Below are 22,622 nucleotides of genomic sequence, written 5' to 3'. Positions count from 1 at the left end.
TATGTTGCAATGGAAGTGTTTTGCATTGTTGGTAAATAAGAGCTAATGCCTGAGATCTGGGTTGATGGTTTTCACAATATACCAGGAGGTTCTGGTAAAGCAAGCTTAGATAGTCATGATTTTACAGGGCCAATGTATGCTAACATGTTGTTGTTGAGTGTTTGCCACACAGTCGCTGAAATCCTGCAGAGCTCATAGCATAATCTGTTCATATAGCTTTCGGCAGCACTGACCCATTCTTAAAAGAAGTATTTGACAAAGAATGTTTGTCAAAATTTTAGCCACAAAATACCTAATTGAAGACGGTTATTCAAAAATATGTGTTAAAACTGGTAGTAGAAATGTCCTCTCTCAGCTGTTTTAAATAGTGGCTTATGGAAGGGTTTTTATTGTTGAAGCTTTAATGAAAGTTAAACTACTTAGAACTTTGGCTTCTAAGATCTCATTCAGTGTGCTCTTTGTAGACCCTAAGGATCCAGCAGAAAATCTTATGAGAGCAAAGGTATTTACTCATTACCTTTTTCTAATGTGCTCTGTGATGGTATGGCATTCCCCGGAAGAGGTTCCATTTTAAATGGTATTGGATATACGAGACCCACTCTTGCACACACTGATGTGTGTCTTGCATGGAGCTAGACCTCTCAAGGGTACTGGATCTTGTGCGACATTCTGAGTTTAGGGTGAAATCAGGCTGCCTGTTCAATAGGAGGAAATTCTCATTCTCTCTCTTCTCTTCACCCCTCCTCTACCCCCCCCCCCCGGCCTGTACCTATATAGGGTAATGTGGACTGAACTGTAAGCAACAGACAGAATTCACATCTTACATCTGCTGACTGCTTTTTATATTTCCATACACTTACACAGCCCTTATTATTAAAACCTCATATCCTGATACTAAAAGGTAGTCAAGATCCCCTTCTTACAAATAACTGTACAGAGAGTGCATAAGGAAATTGCAGGCAGTAAGGAGATTAGAGCTCTCTTCCACTCAAATTGCCTTTCAGACTGAATGTGCTAGATATGTGCTTTGGTTATCCTATCTTCAGTCACTGCACCACACTCCTCTCCTAAAGCAAGGTTGAGAACTCAATATTTCTGATCTCCAAAATTCTACTGCTTGCCTACTAAGTAGTTGTGTAACCCACAGACTGTGTGTGATGAGTCCCCATCAGGTGGCTAGGCCCCACTACAAACCTTTAACAGATGCTGACCTCTATGTGATGTGAAGGTCCAGGTTTCAAATTCATGTGGAGGGAATTTACAGTTGCATGTTACAATGTGTTTTTTTGTTTTCTTTCAAGAAACTGGTTAATATAATTAATAGACAGAACCTTGTTTAAAACAGAACTTACAGTTTAAAATAAAATCTGTAAATTGTGGTGTGACATGCAACAAAATACAGGTAATCCACATTTAGGTCATTTGTCAAACATTTTGATTGTGATGTCACATGCTAGCAGACGTCCATTCTCTCTGTAAGCCCGTCTCCTCTACACATTGCTAAAATTCTATAAATCGTTCTTACGTAGTCTGGACCTAGAGGAAAACAATCTTCCTCAATAGCATTGCCATATTGTCTTAAATCATAGACCTTCAGAACAGGTAACATAGCTTTTGTATATTTATTTGTAAAATGTTATGTGAAGTTAGTGCTGTGACATTTTTAGTGCTACTTCCCAATTTTTTTCCCTCTTGTTGGTTAAAGACATATATTCCAAGTTCTGTGCCTCAGCCATTTTTGGGTCATTAATTTAATCCTACTCATTATTAATCTAATACATTTTTCCTGAAGTTTGTTAAAGCTTCCTAATTCTTTTAGCCGTTTAGCTACCATTGACTCAGGGCTAGTCTACACTAGAATTGCTACAGTGACGCAGCTGTAGTGCTGTTAGTGCAGACGCTCTATGCTGACGGGAGAGAGCTCTCCTGTCGGCATAATTACTCCACCTCCCCAAGCGGTGGGAGAGATGCTTCTGCCGACATAGCACTGTCCACACTGGCGCTTAGGTCGGTGTAATTTATGTTGCTCAGGGGGGTGGCTTTTTCACACCCCGGAGCAACTTGAGTTATACCAAAGTAAGCGTGAGCGTGTACAAGCCCTCAGTCTGGGGGTTTTGTCTGCCATTTGTTGACAAACCCCTCCCTTCCCTACCTTCCTTTGACTGGTGGGGGTGTTAACAGGCCACTTCGCCTTGAATGGTCCCTTGAAAATGTGTCAACGACTGATACTAAACAGTCTGTTCCATCTTGTATTTATCTGTGACACTGAGGCTTATGTCTACAATTACAGTGGTACAGCTGCACCGATGCTGCTGTGCCATTGTCGCGCTTCTGGTGAAGATGCTTTAAGCCGATACAAGAGGGCTTTCCTCTCGGCTTAATAACTCCTGCCTCTGCAAGAGGTGGTAGCTATGTCGGCGGGAGAAGCTCTCCCACCGACATAGTGCTGTCCACACCAGCGCTTAGGTTGGTATAACTTTGTTGCTTTGGGGTGTGGATTATTCACACCTCCGAGCGACGTAAGTTATACAGAAGTAATTTGTAGTGTAGCTATAGCCTCTGTAAGTTTCCCAGACCTGAAAAAGAGCTCTGTGTAAGCTTGAAAGCTTCTGTCTCTCACAAACAGAAGTCGGTCCAATAAAAGATATTACCTCATCTCCCTTGTCTCTCTAATATCCTGGGACCAATATGACTACACCAGCACTGCATCTTCTTTGATTGTCAGAGCACATACTGGTACTCTTAGTGCACAGAAGCAGGGTCCACGTGGCCAGTTAATGCACAGCAGGCTAGAGCACCATAGATTTATACTCCAGCTTGCTGCACACAGTCACCTCATGGACAAGCCCAAATTCTCATCTTTGAGCAGTCCCTCAAAGAGCTACAGTGGCTACTGCTTGTTCCTTGCAGTCTTCCTTTTCAGAGGAATTAGTCTACTGATGGTTAGCAGTAATGCCTTTTAGAATTTCTCAACTGCCTTTCACACTGGTGGATTCTAATATGTCCTCCCATTGCTCCTCAACAAAAATTTGTTATCGTGAAATCTCATATCCTTGTACAGGTGCATTCCGTGAATCCATTATTTGCTAAAGTGAATTCAAGTATGTCATAGCCATGGGGTGGGCAAACTTTTTGGCCCGAGGGCCACATCGGGGTTTCCAAACTGTATGGAGGGCTGGGTAAGGAAGCTGTGCCTCCCCAAACAGCCTGGCCTGCCCCCTATCTGCCTCCTCCCATTTCCTGCCCCCTGACTGCCTCCCTCAGAACCCCCGACCCATCCTACCCCCCCCGCTCCTTGTCCCCTGACTGCCCCCTCCCGGGACCCCCGCCCCTAACTGTCCCCTGTTCCCCATCCCCTGACACCCCCCCCCCCGAACCTCCACCCCATCCAACCTCTCCCACCTCCCTCTGTCCCCCTAACCGCCCCCTGGGACTCCACCCCCATCCAACCCCCCCGCTCCCTGTCCCCTCACTGCCCCAACCCCTATCCAGAGCGCCCCCCGGGACTCTCACGCCTATCCAACGGCCCCTGTTCCCCATCCCCTCAGTGCCCCTCCTCCCCATCCAACCTCCTCACCCCCTTACCATGCTGCTCAGAGCAGCAGGAGCTCGCAGCCCTGCCGCCTGGCCGGAGCCAGCCAGCCACACTGCCTGCACTGCACAGCAGGAACGGAGGGCCAGAGCACTGGCGGCATGGCGCGCTGAGGCTGCGGGGGAGGAGGGACAGTGGGGGAGGGTCCAGGGGCTAGCCTCCCCGGCCAGGGGCTGGGCAGGACAGTCCCGTGGGCCAGAGTTTGCCCACCTCTGTCATAGCTACTAGTACCAGTTTATCATTCTTACTTAGATTCTGTACATAATACGTAGATTCGGGTTGATTTCCTCTCAGCTGGATTCTTTTGCTTATGCATTCTAAAGTTATTTTCTCTGCAGGCTTGATGCGGGAACTATTGGGGGGGGGGGGACTCTGTGGCCTGTGTTACGCAGCCTATATGGTCAGTACGCTCTCTTCTAGCCATAATAGCTATGAATATTTTTGATGCATGCTTGTATTTGTCAGTTGGGTAATAAAAATCCCCCAATAAGTGTTGTGGTATTTTGGAGTACCTCCGTTTTAGTGTCGTCCTGTTTTTTAGACACTTAAGACAAGCATCTTTGAAATATCTGAGTAGTAGTCCTAGTGATCTGCAAAAGATACCTGTTTGTTTATTTTCTCTGCATCTGGATAAAAGGAGAGACGGACAAATTCACCCCAAAACTTTGTTCTCAAATGGTCCCTTGTCTATATTTCAAATATTTTTGACAAGTAATGCTTTTAAAGACAACTCTATGAATGCACATATCTCAATTCATGATTTTTAATTCCTCAGTAAAAGATACCGTCTAGCTAATTCTAAAAACATTGTGTGGATTGGATCTGCAAAAGAACTAAAGATGTTTTTTCTTGTACTTCAAGGTTAAGCTTTCCAAATTGAACTTGGATGACCATGCAAAGAAGAAGCTCATTAAACTTGTAGGAGAGCGGTACTGCAAGGACACACATATGCTTACCATTACAACAGACAGGTATGGTAGCACAAGAAAAATGTCTGTAGCATTGGCCCTATTGAAAAGTAGTGAGGGCCTGTTGCATTAATATATCAATTTGTCTTACTAAACTCATGTCCCTTTCTGAACTAAAATCAACTGATTAAATACAATTACAAGTATTCAGTTCGCAACTATATGTTTGTAAAGGCAAATCTTATAAGTATCTAAAGTATGACCAGGTGCTGAAGAAATGCATATTTGTAAATCATTATTTTAAAATCGTTTAAAAATGTGTGACAATTGGATTATATGAATTTCACCAACACTAGAAAGAGCATCAAGCAGAAAACTAAAAGGGCTTTGTTCCAATCCAAACATTTCTTCAAAACTCTCATCTATTTCTAGGTCACTAATCATTGCAGTTATTTACAGTTACATTTCAGCAGGTTGCCTTGGAGGAGCCTGTTTTCCGTCTCTCGCTGTGGCATTTAAGAGGATAATCCAAATATGAAGTTGTTTATAAACCAAAATATCCTACAAATTCAGAATTTAATTCAGTAGTGGGGTAAAATCTGTTGATTGTATACATGTTAGTGTTTGTAAAGCACTACCAATATAAAAGCACTAACTAGGTAATCTTCAGAACACTTATGCACATCAGCAGTATTATCCTCATTTTACAGGTGCGGAAATTAAGGCACCGAGTGTTGCTAAGGGTTTCATAGCAAGTTACTAGAGCCAAGTTCAGAGCTTCGGAGTTCTGGCTTCCAGTCCCATGTTCAGTCCACTTCATCATGTAACCTTTAAAAAAAAAAAAAGAAGAAGAAGAAGAAAAGAAAGTGTGTGTGTGTATGTATGTATGTATGTATATTAAGTTAGTGTATATCTTTCAGTAGAAAACTACATAACTGAGGTTAAAATATACATAAGGTGCAACTTTTTGGTCACAGGCCTTTGCATTCCAAGTTGTTCACAAGAGACTATCTGTTACAACTGGCATTTATTTAATACAATTTTGTAAACTTCTTTACTGACTTCATAGGTTATTTGAGATTAGTAGCAAAATGTTAACTTAAGGTCCCTTCTGCCGATCTGCAATGGCTTCTGTAATGGAAATTAACAATCTCAAACTGCACTTTGAAAGAATAAGACTCTAACCTTGATATCTTTGGTAATGTTAATTTTTAACCTCTTAATAAAACAGATTCTAATGTCCAAAACTTCGAAGGAAAGCTATTGCTCCATCTACAAGGCCTTCTACATTGGCCTAAGGTACACTATTCAAACTGCTGTTTGTAAAGTGCTGTGAGGTACCTTGAGCATGAAATGTACTAGAGCAAGTTACACTCAGTTCATTTAAGGGCTCTTCCTCTGTGGAAAGAGTATGGGCAAAACGTCTTGGGGCTCTTTTTCCCCCCTCTCCTTTTTGTGACTGTTGGTTCCATCATGATCCTTATCTATTTAGATGGATGCTGAAAGTGGTTCTGTTGAGAGCAATCTCGCCTACTTTCTACGGTTAGACAACTTGGTTAATGGTAAAGGGTTGTGTTTGAGTGAAATTGAAAAGGCAAAGTAAAGACTCGTCTTGGTAGGAATTTTGCCTTTGAGTTCAAGCAGCAGTTCTTTGAGTGATTGTAGACATGTATTCCACTCAGGTGTGCACACGCCCCTCGCACCAAAGCCGGAGAACTTTGCTTAGCAGTGCCTGTAGGAGTGGTACTCATGTCTTCTCACCCCTTAGCCTATTTAAGGTCCTCTCCCCTTCCTAGACTATTCAGTGGCTGTGCCGCCCTGACCCCTTCAGCTCAGGCTTTCTGGTATTTTATTGTATATAGTTAATAGTTGGTCAGTAGTGTTTAGCAATACCCCTAGGTTTAGTCTGTAATAGTTATTTAGGATAGATAGTTACCCTGGGTAATGCCTTTATTGGGGTGTAAACATTCTTTCGTGTGAGGTGGATATCCCCAATAGCGACCCCTCACTTGTGTTGTTGGTTGTGCCTGGGAGAAGAGCATGTTATAGAAAGGTGCTCCATCTGCAAAGAGTTTCAAAAGGAAATGCAGGTGGAGCAGTCCATGAGGCCCACTTTGGCACTGGGGATGTCCACAGATCATCCAGCTCCATGCTCTTCTTTGGAGCCAACACGAGATGCTTCTCTGGGTTCGAGGTCCGGTGCTTCCCTTCGACCTCTGAGAAAGAGGTCCCATTCCAGAGGTCAGAGATTTTTCTTTATCTTCCAAGAGGGGGAATGACCAGCACTATGATTCCTCCCGTATGTCGGAGCTGGGTTGCCTAACTGCTTGCTGGTACCGTGCCAAGATCAGTTGGACACCACACCGTACAGTTGAGTTCAGCACCAGCTATCTCAGTGCCATTGGCCTTGCAGACAGCATGAGATCTACTCTCCCTCTCTGTTTCTGATTCCCCAATAATTCAGGAGCGTTCAGCTGCCATGGCAGCTGCTGCTTCTGCTGTCCTCTTGGCACCATCTGTTTGCAGAGTTATCTTGTTCTTCAGCATCATGTACCACACTGCCGAACACTCAGAGTTTAGAGTTGCGCTCAACATCCTTTTTGTTGCTGTGGGGGGTCTCTTCGGCATCGATGTCATTGCTGCAGACCTCATCTTGGGATTGGTACTGGCCTCTGGGACTACCGTTTGCTCCAGTGCATAGTGGAAACGTGATGCCTCTTTCGGTGCTCATTCATCATCGGTACTGATGCCATCTCTGTATTGGTTTTCGGACGAGGCTGGTTATTTGTTTGCCCTATCGGAGGCAGCTCCTCCACTACCACCGGCCAACTTCCAGGGCTTGTTCAGTTTGAGTTTAGGGATGTCTTCCTCTTCATCCTTTCCTTCAAAGCACCACTCTAGGAAGTTCTCAAGATCTTCCTCAATCACCATCAGTATTGAGATCAGCACCATTCCCGCAGTAGGGATGGAGCCTCTGGCCTAGTACATACTAGCCACCCTGACCCTTATTCCCAGTGGCCCATTTGGAATTCATGGGATGTTCCTTGGTGTACAAGATCCTGTTCTTCAAAGTAATCCAGGGGAAGGTTGCCGATTCTGGCTAAAATTTCTCTTTCTGAACCATCTCTATTACAGGCACAATCTGAGGTCGTTCCTCCTGAGCTGGTTCAGCCTGATGCTCTCATGCAGGAGTCTCCAGTGACCCCACCCCCTTCTACTTCCTGCTCGCCTGATGACCCTACGATACTGGACTGTTCTTCCCTGGTGCCTGAGGATTTTAAGTTATACTAGGGCCTCCTGAGGCACATGGCTTCCATCTTGGGCATTCAAGCGGAGTTTGTGCAGGAGAATACACATACCCTTGCTGGATATTCTCCAGTTGTTAGCTCCAGGTCAGGGAGCTTTCCTGATAAATGAAGCTCCCTTGGAGCCTGCCAAGTCCTTGTGGAATATCCCAGCTTCATTACCACCTACAGCAAAGCTCTCTGGAAACAGTGTTGTGTTCCTTTGCAGGGCTTCTAGTGCTTCTGTTCCCATCCAGTTCAGTCTCTCATTCTAACAGCATTAACGACAGAGCGTGACAGAGGAGATGTAAGTCCACCATCAGGGACAAAGAATCTAAGAAGATGGACTTGATGGGGAGAAAAATGTACACATCTTCATGATTACAACTGCACATTGCAAATCAGCGGGCATTATCTAAATATGATTTCATCAGTTGTGTCGCTGTGTTCAAACTCACAGATAAGTTGCCAGAAGTGCCCACTTAAGAGTTTACGGCTTTCATTGCAGAAGGTCATCTGGTGGGCAAAGCTTTGCTGCAGTCAGCCCTGGATGTGTCATACGCTTCTTCCAGAGCTATGGGATCAGCTGTGACTGAGAAGGGCCTCATGGTTGCAAATTCCAGAAGATCTCCTGATGTTCAGCAGAGCACAGTAGACTTAGCTTTTGATGATTGGCTTTTGTTTCAGTAGAAAACTGATGAGACTTTACATTCTTTTCGGGACTTTTGGGCTAATTTGTTTGTTGGGGGTTTCTACCTGTGATAAAGTAAGGAATTTTCTTAATGGTATGCATGAATACTGTGTGTGTCTCAATTTCCCTGTGTGCTGCATCTTTAACGAGGTGGTGGGAGAGGGTGTGTGTTTGTTACAGAGGCGGTGTGACCTCGCTTAGCAATCAGAGCCCCAGGTATTGGAAATTGGGTACCCTAGCAATTGGTGACCGGAAGGCCCACCCCATCTTGGAAGTCAACCAGTTCTGACCAGTGGGGGAACAAAAGACAAGAGAGAGGGCCCAGGTGGCCTCTTTACCTGGGACCGAAGCCAAAGGACAGAGGAGGGGCTATTGGGGAAGGTGATATATGATGATGGGCTGGAAAGAGGGGGCAGCTCGACTGGGGACTGAGGGAGCAGCCTGAGCCCATCGGGACTGGGGCAGATGCAGATAGACTGTGGACCCGAGGGCCTTGAGAACTTCCTGTGCTGGGTTCAGACATTCAACAAACCTTTCTGTTTTAAGCTGGCTGAGAGTCGCTGCAGTCTAGAGATCAGGGTTCCACTGCTGCTCCTGGGTGTGGCGAGTGAACTCCCTGAGGGATCCCACGGCGAGAGACAGGTGTGCAGATGGCTCAGAGGTACAGTTCCAGGAGGTGGCAGGGCCAGAGGGCATAGCCCTAGAGAGAAAGAGAGCAACCTTCATGGAAAGCTATCACACTGAAGAGGGTTACTCTGAGGGACCGTATGGAGCTGAGAGAGCACAGGGCCTGTGAGTCCTTGACAATACTCCAGCCACAAGGAGGCGGCATTATAGAGGTCAGCAGTAACAGCATCAATATCACTCACAGCTATTTTTCTGTCAGTGGTTCTTCCCTGTTATGCGGCAGGACTTATCTAGTAGAGGACATGGATTGTGGAGGAGAAATAGGCCCTCTGGGTCTAATTTTAGCTAGCTAGCTGGTTATCCTTCAGTGAGCGAGCAGCCATTTTGACTTTCAGATCCAGGGTAGCATTCCTGTTGTGACTTCCATGTCTCTATCTGCTCAGGTTGGGGACAGGTTGTCTTGCTTTATCCATGCTTGGGATACAGTAATAGACAAATAGGTCCTAAGCACCATTCAGTCTCTGTGCATCTCTCTTCCCTACCCCTTCCTGCTTCAGAACCCCTCTCACAAGCCACTGCTCTTTCAGCAGGTCCGCACTCTGTGTGCTTCGGAGCTATAGAAGAGGTCCCTCTGCAGCACTGGGGAAAGGAATTCTATTCCTGGTATTTCCTGGTCCCCAAATTCAAAGGAGGGATGAGACCTATTCTCAATCTCCACTCTCAACAAATACATCAAATATGGGAGACTCCGTATGGTCACTCTAAGCAGCTATTCTTCTGTGTTAAATCACAACTGGCTTGCTGGCCTGGATCTTCAGGACACTTACTTCCACCTGGTGACTTTTTTCCACAAGCCGCCAGAGATTTGAGATTTGTTGTGGCAAGTCAACATGATCACTACACAGTGCTACCCTTTGGCCTGTCCTCACTTCCTTGCATTTTTACCAATGCATGGTAGTAGTGACAACATACTTCAGAAAAAGAGGAATTCATGTTTTCCCATACTTGAACAATTGCATAGTGAGGGGCAAGTCTGCTCACATGTCCGGTTCACATTATGCCTTTCTCAATAGTCTGGGTCTTGAACAAGATTAATACCACCTCAGAAAATCAAGCTCATTGGGGCCCTCTTTGATTCTACAAACGTAAGGGCATTTTTGCCAAATGAATGATTCCAGGCAATTAGTCACCTGTCTGTGTCTCTGTTCTCACCCTTCTGTTCCAATCTGAGTGTTTCTGAAGCTGTTAGGTCATATGGCCAAACCCTTATTTGGACCAGCATGCAAGATTGCACCTTCGTCATTTTCAAGCATGGCTGAAGTTGATCTATCACCCAAATTGTCAAGCATTGGACTGTCAAGTTCGAGTGCCTCCAGAAGGTCTGGATTCCTTCCAGTGGTGATTAGTTCAGAGCAGTGTATGCCAGGGTGTTGCCTTCACTCGCCTCCTCTGACCCAGGCAGGATCATAATTACCAATGCTTCCATAATAGGTTGGGGGACACATCTGGGGGAATTGGAGGTTCAAGGTTTGAAGATGGAGCAGGAAGCATCTCTTCATATCAACATCCTGGTGCTTTGAGTCATTTACAATGCCTGCAAGGTATTTTGAGTGCAGCTCAACACTGTAGCAGTTCATGTACCCACCACCACCACAACCTATTATGTGAAGAAGCAAAGGGGAGCTCGCTCCAGTCAACTTCATCACCTCTTGACAAAGCTTTGGCAGCTCTGCACCGAAGATAACATCACTCCTGCAGTTGCTTATTTACCAGGGGTCCGGAATTACTTGGCCGATTGTCTTGGCAGGAATTTCTCCTAGAATCATGAGTGGTCTCTGAAAAACAGCGTGCTAAGGTCCATCTTTGCATCTGTTTGCAATGAAGGACAACAAGCAGTGCGGGTCCTGAGTAAGTCTCAGTCCATGTTCCCTGAGCAATTCATTTAATCTGAATAGTGGATCAATCCTGATGTATGCTTTCCCCCAATCCCAGTCATTCCTGAGATGAAGATGGATCATATCATATTGAGTCTCATCACACCAGCTTGGCCAAGATTGCATTTCTCAGTGATGTTTCTTTATTCATGTTTGCAAGATTGCTACTTGGTCTTTCATACCTACTTCTACCAAACATTATGCCATCACGATCATGTCCAAATCAGAATTGAATTTTGGGAAGGCATTTTTGCAGTTGCTCTTTAAAGTAGACTCCAAGCCCCATCTCCTCCTGATACTGCTTTTGAGTCACCTGGGTGGAATGCATGTCTGCAAAGCACTCTAAGAAAAGATGGTTATTTACCTGTCCTGTCACATTATTCTTCAAGATGTGGATGCAGATGTTTATTTCACAACCAACCCTACATCCCCTCTCCATTAAAGTCTCAATTATTGATGTTTGGTATGAAGGAGAACTGAGAGGTCAGGGTTGTATTGCTCTTAAATAGCTTGGGGAGGGCCTAAAAGGCCAGTGGTTATGAGCACTACCTGTATGGGTACTGCTACACAGTGTTTTCTGACTTTGGTGCACTGGGCCGTGTGCACACCTGAATGGAATACGTGTCTGCACCCACATCTTGAAGAGCAGTTACAGTACAGATAAGTAACTGTCTTTTTCGCTGATTAAGAATGATGCAACTTGTTCAGCATTCAATTATAACATACATAGCTTTTCAATGTGTCAACACCTTACTAGCTTTGATGCTGACACTAAGCTCTCTAATCGTGGTTATCAGTTATGAATTTTAGATACTAGCCTTTGGGAAATTTGCATCAGAATTGTAAATAATGATACATCTCATTTCACCTGCAGAAGTAATTTATTTTTCCAATAATCTGGCAGTTTCAAGTTCAAAATTCATTAAATATCCTTTCCAAATGGCTTGTGGTGTTCAGAAGAGCTTCAGACAAATTTCATGGCCTCAGCAAAGTACATAGCACAAGTATTTACTTTTGCTTGAGGAATAAAAAAGCTTTTAATATTTCTTGAGCCTTTCTGCTGTAATTAAACTGAATTTCAAAGCTGTTCTTTGTCAGTCTCGAGTTAATTGAAAGTAAAAGTACAACTTAGCTGTGTTCAGAAATATGAAGCAAATTATGATAAATTTAGAATTAATCATGGACACCTGCATTTTGTGTATTTCGTTTGGAACACTAGTTAGATACACTACTTCAGTTACAGGTTTATGTATATATCCCAGACTTTGTCCAAAAGTTTTGAGGGTTGTCATCCAAATATGCATATGTGGTGACAACACTGATTCCTAACTTTATTTCCCATTTTATCCTCAGTACTGTTGTTAGTACATTCTTTGGCTCATGCTTTTTAGGTTATTTTGTGTAACTATTATGTCCTTTAAGTTTTAGTGGTTGTAATTTATTAGGTGATTGAAGCATTTCTATTAAGGTTATTTGTTTTTATGAAAACATCCCCCACCAGGGGGCTGTAAAGAACCTCCAAGTGCAGGAAGGTACTGGAAAACAATACTTTTTGCTGATTATGTTCTAGAGGTGGGAGAGAGATCTGTTACGTTCATATATCACAAGACTTACATTTGTTTAATATTATTTTTAAAAATTTTAGGTTGCTTTCCTGATGCTTAGTTTTTCCTTCAGTGCAGTTCTCTTTGTGCTCAATCTTATTTTTAAGAAATAACTAAGAGTCAAACTGTTACCTCAAAAATTCCCAGTTAAAAATCCTGTGAAGCAAGATTTTATATGTTCTCAAAGCTGCTCAGGTGGTGGTAGAGGCAGGCTGCATTTGGTGCCAGAGTGGTTTGACCCAGCTCCCATTTGGAGGCTGGATATTTTTTAATTACACTAAACTAAAAGCAAGCCCTGGGCACAAATAGAGAAATTGAAGGCTTCTGCAGCTATTATGAAAGTAATAATGTAAAAATGGCTTATGTTCTTTGAAGAAATATTCACTCTTTAAATAGTGAGAAATTAGATTCAGTGTTGCGGAGTAGGGGCAATGGTTGGCAAGTGTTTAACACCAATTTAAGCTAGTTTAAACAGTAGATTGTATACTTTACCTTTGTGACCATTGCTAACATGCTGTGATCTTGACGTCTTTCATGCCTTGGTTGTCCACGTATCTGGTTCTGTAAGTCAAAAGGACTTGTCCCTATGTTGAGCATCACCAATAATAAGTTTCTGCAGGACAGATGAGTCAATTACACCTGTGTAACCCCATGGCTTTTAATGAATTTGCACAGGTCTTGCTGCTTTAACCTGTTGAGCTGTTTTGTTAATGCAGAAGGCATAGAAACCAACACCCTCAATCTTAATTCTGTCTGCTCCACAAGGTTAGTGGAAATTAAAAGCAGCAACAATTAACAGCCATGTCTCCAGATGCACAAAAAGAACAGATTGTGTTCTACAACCACCCTCACAGAAGAAATCCTGCCCTGGTTTAAAAACATCTGACCCGATTTGCAGGTACTTTGCGCCCAGGCTAACTTAATCAGTTGTGGGTAAAGGTTAGAACCCATGCTCCAGTTTAGCTCAGGTCGTCACCTATCCGTTCTGAAGTGAGGATACAGGCAGTCAATTGCATGCTGATAGTCCTCGGTGTCTGTCCCACAGTGCCCCCAAAGAACAGACAAGTTCTTCTGCAGTTGACAGGGAAAAAATCCTAGGTTGTCTTAGCACACAGAATCGTGGGATATGCCCCCAGACACACATGGATGAGTGCAGAAACACAGTAACGCAAGTAGGACTTTTGCTGCGGGGATCCTTACACCCAGGCAAGGCTAGCAGGTGCCCAGATCCAGTTGCCAATCACCTGCATTAACTGTGAAGACGTACTCCACACTTAGTCTCTGACAAAGCCTTATCTTTCTTACCTAAAAAGAACAGGTTGACCACAATATCCCTTGTAATGAAGAAATTTTAGTTTCTCTGCAATCCCTTTGTCATCAGTTAGCCCCCTTGCTCCCTGGCATCCCCATGATTCTCTTGTAGGCATCCTGTTTCTAATACTTGCAGAACTTCTTGCCTCTTCTTTTTCCTTTAGTTATTTTTTTCCAAAATTCCCTCTTGCCTATCTTACATTTTTTCCTGCCATAGCTGGTTCCTTTTTATTGGCTTCACTTTAGCTGGATTTCAATTTTTGAAGGATACCTGTTTGGCTCAAATACTCTCGTCCTTTGCCATGTAATCGTAGTGTGATTTGGGTTTTTTTTCTTTCCTGCTTTTTTTAGGGGAGTTAAGGGGGCATGCCACCTATACATACCTTCTGTGATTCTTATAGGGAATGCTTAAGTAATTCCCTTGCTTAGTGAAAAGATTTTAACTTCCTCACTTTTTTAATTTAAGGTCTTTTGAGGTAGCCTTCTATTTTATTTTAAATCTACTCCCACTGTTATTTAGTGGGTCAACTATAATTACTTACTGACTCAGCTCCTGTGTTTTACTTAGGACAAAATCTGGCATAGCTACTCCTCTTGTGTGCTGTAGAAGAGCTTTTCCAAAAAAGCAGTCCTTTTAAGACATTGAGAAATAGCTTCTCTAAACCCTGTCCTGATATGACACTGGTACATTTTCTGTAAGTGAAGGAGGACTTGTGGCACCTTAGAGACTAACCAATTTATTTGAGCATAAGCTTTCGTGAGCTACAGCTCACTTCATCGGATGCATACTGTGGAAAATACAGAAGACGTTTTTATACACACAAACCATGAAAAAATGGGTGATTATCACTACAAAAGGTTTTCTCTCCCCCCCACCCCACTCTCCTGCTGGTAATAGCTTATCTAAAGTGATCACTCTCCTTACAATGTGTATGATAATCAAGGTGGGCCATTTCCAGCACAAATCCAGGGTTTAACAAGAACGTCTGGGGGGGGGGGCGGGGGTAGGAAAAAACAAGGGGAAATAATCACCCATTTTTTCATGGTTTGTGTGTATAAAAACGTCTTCTGTATTTTCCACAGTATGCATCCGATGAAGTGAGCTGTAGCTCACGAAAGCTTATGCTCAAATAAATTGGTTAGTCTCTAAGGTGCCACAAGTACTCCTTTTCTTTTTGCGAATACAGACTAACACAGCTGTTACTCTGAAACCTGTCATTTCTGTAAGTGGGTACTTGAATCAAGCATTATTACTAGTTTATTAAATTTTAGTTTTCTCTAGGATCTCTCTCAACATTGCACATGCAATATCTTTCCTGATCCAGAGGCTGGTGGTATAAACTTATTAGTACGTTTACAGTTTTAGGCTTGGGAATTAAGATTTGTATGGATACCACTTGTATTTCCCTTTTCATTCAAACTTTTATAGAGGTTGGTGGTAACTTCTAGGTGAAGTTGGGTCCAACACTGGGAAAACAGAGTAGGAGGAGTACTACGTCCCCTGCTGACACCACCTCCTGCCTTATGGAGGGAGGTGGGAAAGAGTCACTGGCTGCTGCACTGCCTACTTTGCTGGACTGTGGGACTACCTGAGAGCTTGGAGCAGAAGAGGTGCTGTACTGGCCCTACCTGAGCCCAGGAGATCACTTAAGACAGAATGACTCTCCTTCCTGCACCCTATTATAACTCAGTAGAGAAGGGAGAAACTGATGATGAGCACCCCACCTTTCAGCCTGGAAAGAAGCCCACAGATACGTTGGGGGAGTTAGTGTGAATGAGAGAGAGAGTTGGAGGCACAGTGTGTTTAACACCAGCTTCATCAATTAAAGGATTGTGACAGCTAGTCCTATTGTCCTTATGTTATTTCTGGAAGTAATTCACTCTCCCTCTGGACCTCCAGATCAGCACCTCTGGTTTCAAGATACATTACTTGGGTTCTGAGATCCACAACCTGTTTGTTCCTGTTGCATACCTAAAGCACTTGGCCATGAGGCAAAAGAAGTGCACACTACAGTCTGTACAGTATCCTTCCCTTTCTGGCTACTTACACTTAGGGCATCTTTCTCTAACTTTGGTATTAGGTTGACCTAAGTTTTCTTACATTAGAAGCTAATGTTTTATTTAAAGTTTTATTAGTTTTTCTTCATTTGCTAACTGAACAATATACTTTTCTCCATACCAGAGTCTCATGCTGTCTACACTTACCCGTGCTCGCTGAAAACAGAATTTCCTTGAAGACTGGCTCTGGCCAAGAGTGCAGAGACTTGAATGGTTGCTGAATATGTGCCCCATCGGTTCTAGTTTATTGTCATAATTTTCTCCCAATGGCCAGGTGCAGATCAGTCACTGAAGGAAATATTTCCTTGACATCACACCAAAAGCCTAAAAATCTGTATAAATCAAATTTTATTCAGAAATGTCCAATGAACAATTAACTAGGAACTGAAGTGATACAAAACCTTCCCAGAGTCTGGGGACACAGATTAAACAAACAAACAAAAATCTTAGCTACTTATTCTTAATTTCCAAAAACAGAATAGCGACTATTTCAAAATAGTTTTTTAAATTTGTTTTTGTTTGGTTTTTAAATTTCAGGTGTCCATTAAGGAGACAGAACTATGACTATGGAATCTACCTCCTCACAGTTTTGTACCATGAATCGTGGGTAAGCAATTGAATGTATCTAGCAAAATAAACAGTTCTTTTAATTCAGAAAAGATAACACTTTACCTAGGACCACATTTAGTTAAAAATCCTGACATGTGTGGTGGGTGGAATCAGTCTGCGGCTTCAGCATGCTTGGAAGATTTACAAAAAGCATAACAACCCTGTTCTGTCCAACGTGAACCACAGAAAGCACTTCTAATACCTTTCCAGGATGCCACTATTTTATTGGTTACTTGAATTCATATGCCCACAATAAATATCCCCTCACAAGAGGTTTTAGAAATAAATTCCTTTCTTCTGACAGGAATTAAGAATAATTTTGATTGCATTTATCCCGATGCAGTATTAAAAAGCTGAACGGAAATGAAGCAGCTTTTTAAAAGATTTCAACTGGCTATTAAATGCACACAATTGAAAATTAGATACGAAATCAGTGTAAAACGTTTTTTTTTTTAAATGTGGTTTTATAATATCTGATTATCTCAATCCAAAGCAAAATATAGAGAAGCAGGAAACAAAATTTTTTTTCGACAGACTTGGGTTTAAAAAAAAAAGTTAATTAGTTAAATACTCAAGTGATAAAATCAAATTTGTTTCTAAGCAATGAATAAAGTTATTTTAAAGGTATCCCAGATTATTTGAATCTTACACTTGTCTTAAAATATGCTTTTTCCTTTTGGAAAATATTTTATATTCAAAACACATTATTTTAATGTGTACAACTTAATTAAGAACAGGTATGTGCCTAGTGAGTTTCACAAAAGTAGTGACCTTGTGGTGAGTGAAATATTCTCCCACGGTGGATAGAGGGAGAATAATTTTGCATTTATTGCAGTTCGGTCTTTCTTTTTCTTTTTTCTTTTTTTTTTTTTTTTTTTTTTGGTTGGCCCCACCCACCTCCCAATTGCTGAAGCTGTCAACAGGAGAATCAGTTGTGGTGTGTTATCAAGAACACTTGTACATTAGGAATGAGAATGAAAAACTGTTTCATATAGGCCATCAAGTGGACATAAGACAACTTTTCAATCCATACTCTTTTCTCTATCAAAATTTATCCCTCAACTGGCCTGTTAATTTTCAGTATATCTACTTCTCCCATGACTTCTAGTCTTTCCTATTGATTACAAATATTAAAATGCATTTTCAAAAGAATATTACATTATATAGAATGATAAAAGCAACATAACATACTTGCAATAAAAAGGAATGTTGAAATCCCATACTTACATTTTGGATAGCTTCTATTTGTTGCAAGGAAGTAACTGATAAATATGACATTATTTGGCTGCCACTGCATTTGGCATTTGTACAGCATGCATGTTTTCACACTGTATTTGAGCAGGTATGTGCACAATTATAGTATTTTTTCCGAGTATGTAAAATGTAGCAGACTGATAGTTCTCAAAATACTGATTTTAAAAAAATAGTACAGTCGGTTAACATTAACCATCTGACTAATTATATTAGGATGAAAATAAGTTAGGTACTTCCTTCCCACTCTCTCTCAATCATCTTAGTTGTGCCTTGGTGTCACTGCATTTGTTACCCATCCTTTATATACTCCTTTTTGAACCTAGCAGTATTTAGTCAGAGTGGAGTTAAATTGGATTGTATTTTTAGTCCTACCTTTGTATGAGAAGACCTTGAGCTTCCCTTCGTAATACTGTTTTTTAGTTGACTTTCCTGTCAGTGGTTGTGATCTTTTCCAGTAGCATTTAAGTCCCCATAATCAACGTTCTTTAAGAAGTCTAATATTTCTGCCTTCAGTCATTTTAGTTACTCACTTAAATACGTAATAACTCATTCAGTGAGGAATTTCATTTGATCAGAGACTAGCTTGAAGGATGCGTATGTTGTAATTATAGACAACATGCTATTAAATTTGACTTATGAATTTATATTTTAAAGAATAAGTTTTATAGATAAGCTTTTACTTTTCAGTGGTACGTTACCAACATAGGTATTTTCTTTTTAACAGTAACACAAATCTCGAACTTGGATGACAGATCAGTTTCCAGTAGCAGAACAGTGACAACAGAGACTAAACACTGTTCCTTTTTTATTAATTCCAGGCAAACAACACATCTAGCATTACTTAGTGATAGAAGTCAGGGCCATATGATATTGACATGTGAGTGCTTGCTGTGTATTGAATACGCACAAGTCTCTTGCCCTTTTATTACCTTTCAACTTCCATGTTAATATTTGATGGACTCGTCAATCAGTTGTAATTGTCTTTGATTTCCATGAAAAATTGATGGTGTGCTGTGACATATTTGATTTTTTCCATGATCAGTGGTAATCCCTTTTAATAGACCTGCTGAAAGGTAGTTTTGATGCATTTTGTTAACCATAAGCAAACAGGCTGTAATCTATTTTAATCTGTGTGAACTTTAAATATTGATGGGGATTAGTCCTCCCTATAGACAGTAACATTAGACAAAAGTAATCTCCAGATTTGGTCATCTTGCCAACAGCGTGGTGCCACCTTGCATGAGTGTGCTTGGTAGAATGCAATAAGAAAATGAGGCCAGTAGTTCCTTTCCATGTTGACTGTTACTGCTTTTGTTGCAGTTTTTGATGTGAGTCCTAAAGACCCAGTACTTGCTGTTTTAGTTACTGTAGATCGAGGTGGGCAAACTTTTTGGCCCGAGGGCCACCTTTGGGAATAGAAACTGTATGGCAGGCCATGAATGCTCACAAAATTGGGTCAGGGGTGCAGGTTCCAGCTGGGGGTGCGGGCTCTAGGGTGGGGCTGGGAATGAGGAGTTTGGGTGCAGGAGGGTGCTCCGGGCTGGGATCGAGAGGTTTGGAGAGCGGGAGGGGGATCAGGGCTGGGGCAAGGGTTGGGATGTGGGGAGAAGTTCAGGAGTGCAGGCTCCGAGCGGCGCTTACCTCAAGTGACTCCCGGAAGTAGTGGCATGTCCCCTCTCCAGCTCCTATGTGGCCAGGTGGCCCCATCCTCAGGCACCACCACTTCAGCTCTTATTGGAGCGCCGGAGGGGGCCATTGGAGCACGTAGGAGCTGGTGCGGTGCCATGCTGTGGCTTCCAAGAGCCGCATGGTGTGGCCTCTGACCTTGCGCCCCAGCCAGAGCTGAGGAAGCCCCAGACCCCACTTCCCAGTGGGAGCTTGTAGGCTGGCTTAAAACCGCTCGTGGGCCGTAGTTTGCTCACCACTGTTGTAGATCCTCTCTAATTTGTATTAATGACTGGAAGAATTGTTGTGAACTACTGAATCTTGCAAGTTAACAAGTATCGGAACAAACAGAATATGAAAACCAAGGGCTGTATGTAGGTCAGGAAGTGTAGTTATCTTTTAAGTGTCACTTGGCTTTAATTGTTTGATGTGCCACAGCATATGTACTAGTATTGGGAGGTAACCTGTCAAAATAATTACATGTTAGGATATACCATAGGCCTCATATTACTAATTAAACCTTTTCTGAGAGGTGGGAGGTGCCAATTTCTATGTGGATTGTCCAGTGCTTGGTAAATTGCATGCTATTGAGCTGTATAAAGTGATGCTGCAGTAGTAAAGTGCTAAAATAACTTTGTTCCTAAGTAACACACACACAGTTAATTCTGGGTTGGTTGGTTTTTAAAAAAAAATCCCCTGTGGATCACTCTTTGCAGAAAACTCATTTACTTTTTTTTCCCAAAGATTGCCTTCCAGGTCCAAGTTTGGTCTTGAGGCGTATTTCTTCCTTTCTAACTGAGGTTTCAATCCAAGGACCAGGTCCTCTAGTAGTGGAACTCTGATTTTATAGATATAGATATTGCAGTAGCACTTGAAGGGTCCAATCAGAATTGGGTCTCCATTGTGATGGATACTGTAAAAATAGCCAGTGACAGTCGCTGCCCTGATCTGTTCACAATCTATATCTGCAACAAGTCAGTGACAAACTAAAAGGGAAGGAAAGGAGAGGGCAGGAGTAACCAATAAAGTAACAGTTGCATAGATAAGGTATTGCTTAATATGAAGTTTCTTTGCGTGTTTGTGTTTACTGGGTTAATTTTTATCTAATTATAAACAAATATCAGCTATCCCTGATTGACACCGAACCAGTCAATCACTGGAGGTAGGAATGTTTGTGTGGATTAATTCAGTGAGCGTGTTCTGTGTATAACAGGCAGCATTGAAGACATGGAGAAAATTGTGGGAGCAGCTGATAAATACTCAGATGAGACTAGAATTAGTGAAGTGGAGTGGGGTTGATATATTGAGATGAACAGACAGGAAGGGTCAGAATTGGGAAGCGCTTGAAGAGCAAGCAAAAGAAGACTCCACTTGATGCAGAGAAGCCAGTGGAGAAATTCAGAGAGTGTTATTGTTGTGGTCAAAATAATGTGGAAGGACAATGATCTTAGTAGCTACTTTTTTGAATGGACAGTAGATAGGCAATGTGAATGAGGGGGACCAGAAAGGAAAAGGTTGCACTACTCCAGATGAGAAATAAAGCAATAGGTAGTCTTTAACACTGGAGAGTGTGCAAAGGTCAGATTTTGGAAATGCTATGGAGGAAGAAACTGTGATTGGATGTGTGGCGCGAGGAAGAAGTCTGACTACCACCTAGATTATGAGCATGAATGAATCACAACAATCATCTTGTCGTTTCAACAGTGACTGAGAAGGGGGTGAAGATGAGACCTTGAGAGGAAAGATCAGGAACTCACATTCTGCCCTGTTAAGTTTTTGACAGTGAGGTATATCTAGAAAGAGGGGTTGGAGAGAGGGGCTGAGATGTGGCATTAGAAACATGGAGACCAGTCAGGAGTGGGAGAAGTAGATTTGAGAGTCACTGGTGTAAAGGTGGGTAGTTGGAGCAATGTGAGCAGGTGAAGTAACCCAAAGAAGGTTTAGAAACACTTCTCACACGTTTTATGGTTTTACTTGAAGCCACTATGTCGGCATAGTTGAAAGTGACTTCCCACCTGCTGATCCCAGAAACAGTTTGATCCTGCAAACTCCTATGGACGCTGAGGACACTCACACTTTTTCCAGGATTGGGCCCCAAGTTTACCCAAGTGTATGTTTCCCTGGGAGAATCTGTAAGTATGGGGCAAAGTGTGAAGTTTAAGTTTCCACAACCATTTTGAAGGGAGAATTAGGATGATTTCCCTGTGTCTGGCATTCATTCCCACACAGTATAATGCTAACCCATCCTTGGCATATGAAGACTTCTTAATCGGAGGGGCTCCGGTTCTCTTTGGAATGTACCTGATTGCCCCAAATATTAGATATCGGTTGGGGGCTGGGTGAAACCCCTGGAGAAAGATATGTCTGGATTCCCTAAAGTCTTTGGGTACATTTTTCAAAAGCACAATTTTCAAAAGAGAATTATGTACTTAGGACCCTGTCTCGTTGAAAGTCTATGGGATTTAAGCTCCTAAATCCCGTAGGTACTTTTGCAAATTATATCCTATGGAAAAATGTCATCCCCGTCCCTTTTCAAATTACTGAAGTTGAACACTTCTTACTCTCCTATATTTGATAGATTTCTCTTTATTAAAGTGTAAGCATTTCCATCATATTTCATTTATGTTCATTTGCCAGCTGTGTTGTTTCCTTCCTTCTTGGGTTACATTTCTTTTAATTCCATTTGTTTAAATGGGAGAACAAAGTAATAAATCCTCTAATCCTTCATCCATCCTCTAATCGCAGGTTAAGTGAAACATTTTCTGTGGGAACCTGTTTAAAATATTGGCAGCACATCAGTGGGCTGATAATAAATGTGATTAATTTGTAAGGCAGTATGGTGCTGGGGGCAGAACTGGGGGGTGGGAGGGAAATAGCCACCCAAGGAAGGGAAGAGCAAACTTCACTAGATCATGTGACTGTGCAATTGTATATTTTTTTTAAATTAAGGTGCAGTTAATTGATATTTGTAGCCTTACTTAATATGATTATACCCAGTAAAGTGACTGTCTGTCAGAGGATTTTTGAAAGACAAGGTAGGTGAAGTAATCCTTTATTTGACCAGTTAGTGATGGTGAGAGATGCA

The 22,622-nt window shown here is 42.2% G+C and overlaps 1 protein-coding gene across 1 annotated transcript in view; it reads left to right on the top strand.

The window, feature by feature from the left end:
• The window catches only part of MRPS35 (mitochondrial ribosomal protein S35), a 56,198-nt gene that overhangs the window by 20,234 nt on the left and 13,342 nt on the right, over positions 1-22,622 (top strand). The window contains exons 6-7 of the mRNA XM_074948918.1: positions 4,454-4,563; positions 16,547-16,616. Of these exons, the coding sequence (XP_074805019.1) occupies positions 4,454-4,563; positions 16,547-16,616 (180 nt within the window). The remainder of the gene's footprint in view (positions 1-4,453; positions 4,564-16,546; positions 16,617-22,622) is intronic.

Source organism: Natator depressus, chromosome 1 (assembly GCF_965152275.1).
Source record: "Natator depressus isolate rNatDep1 chromosome 1, rNatDep2.hap1, whole genome shotgun sequence".
Lineage (NCBI taxonomy): Eukaryota > Metazoa > Chordata > Testudines > Cheloniidae > Natator > Natator depressus.
This window is presented reverse-complemented; position numbering and strand designations above follow the sequence as displayed.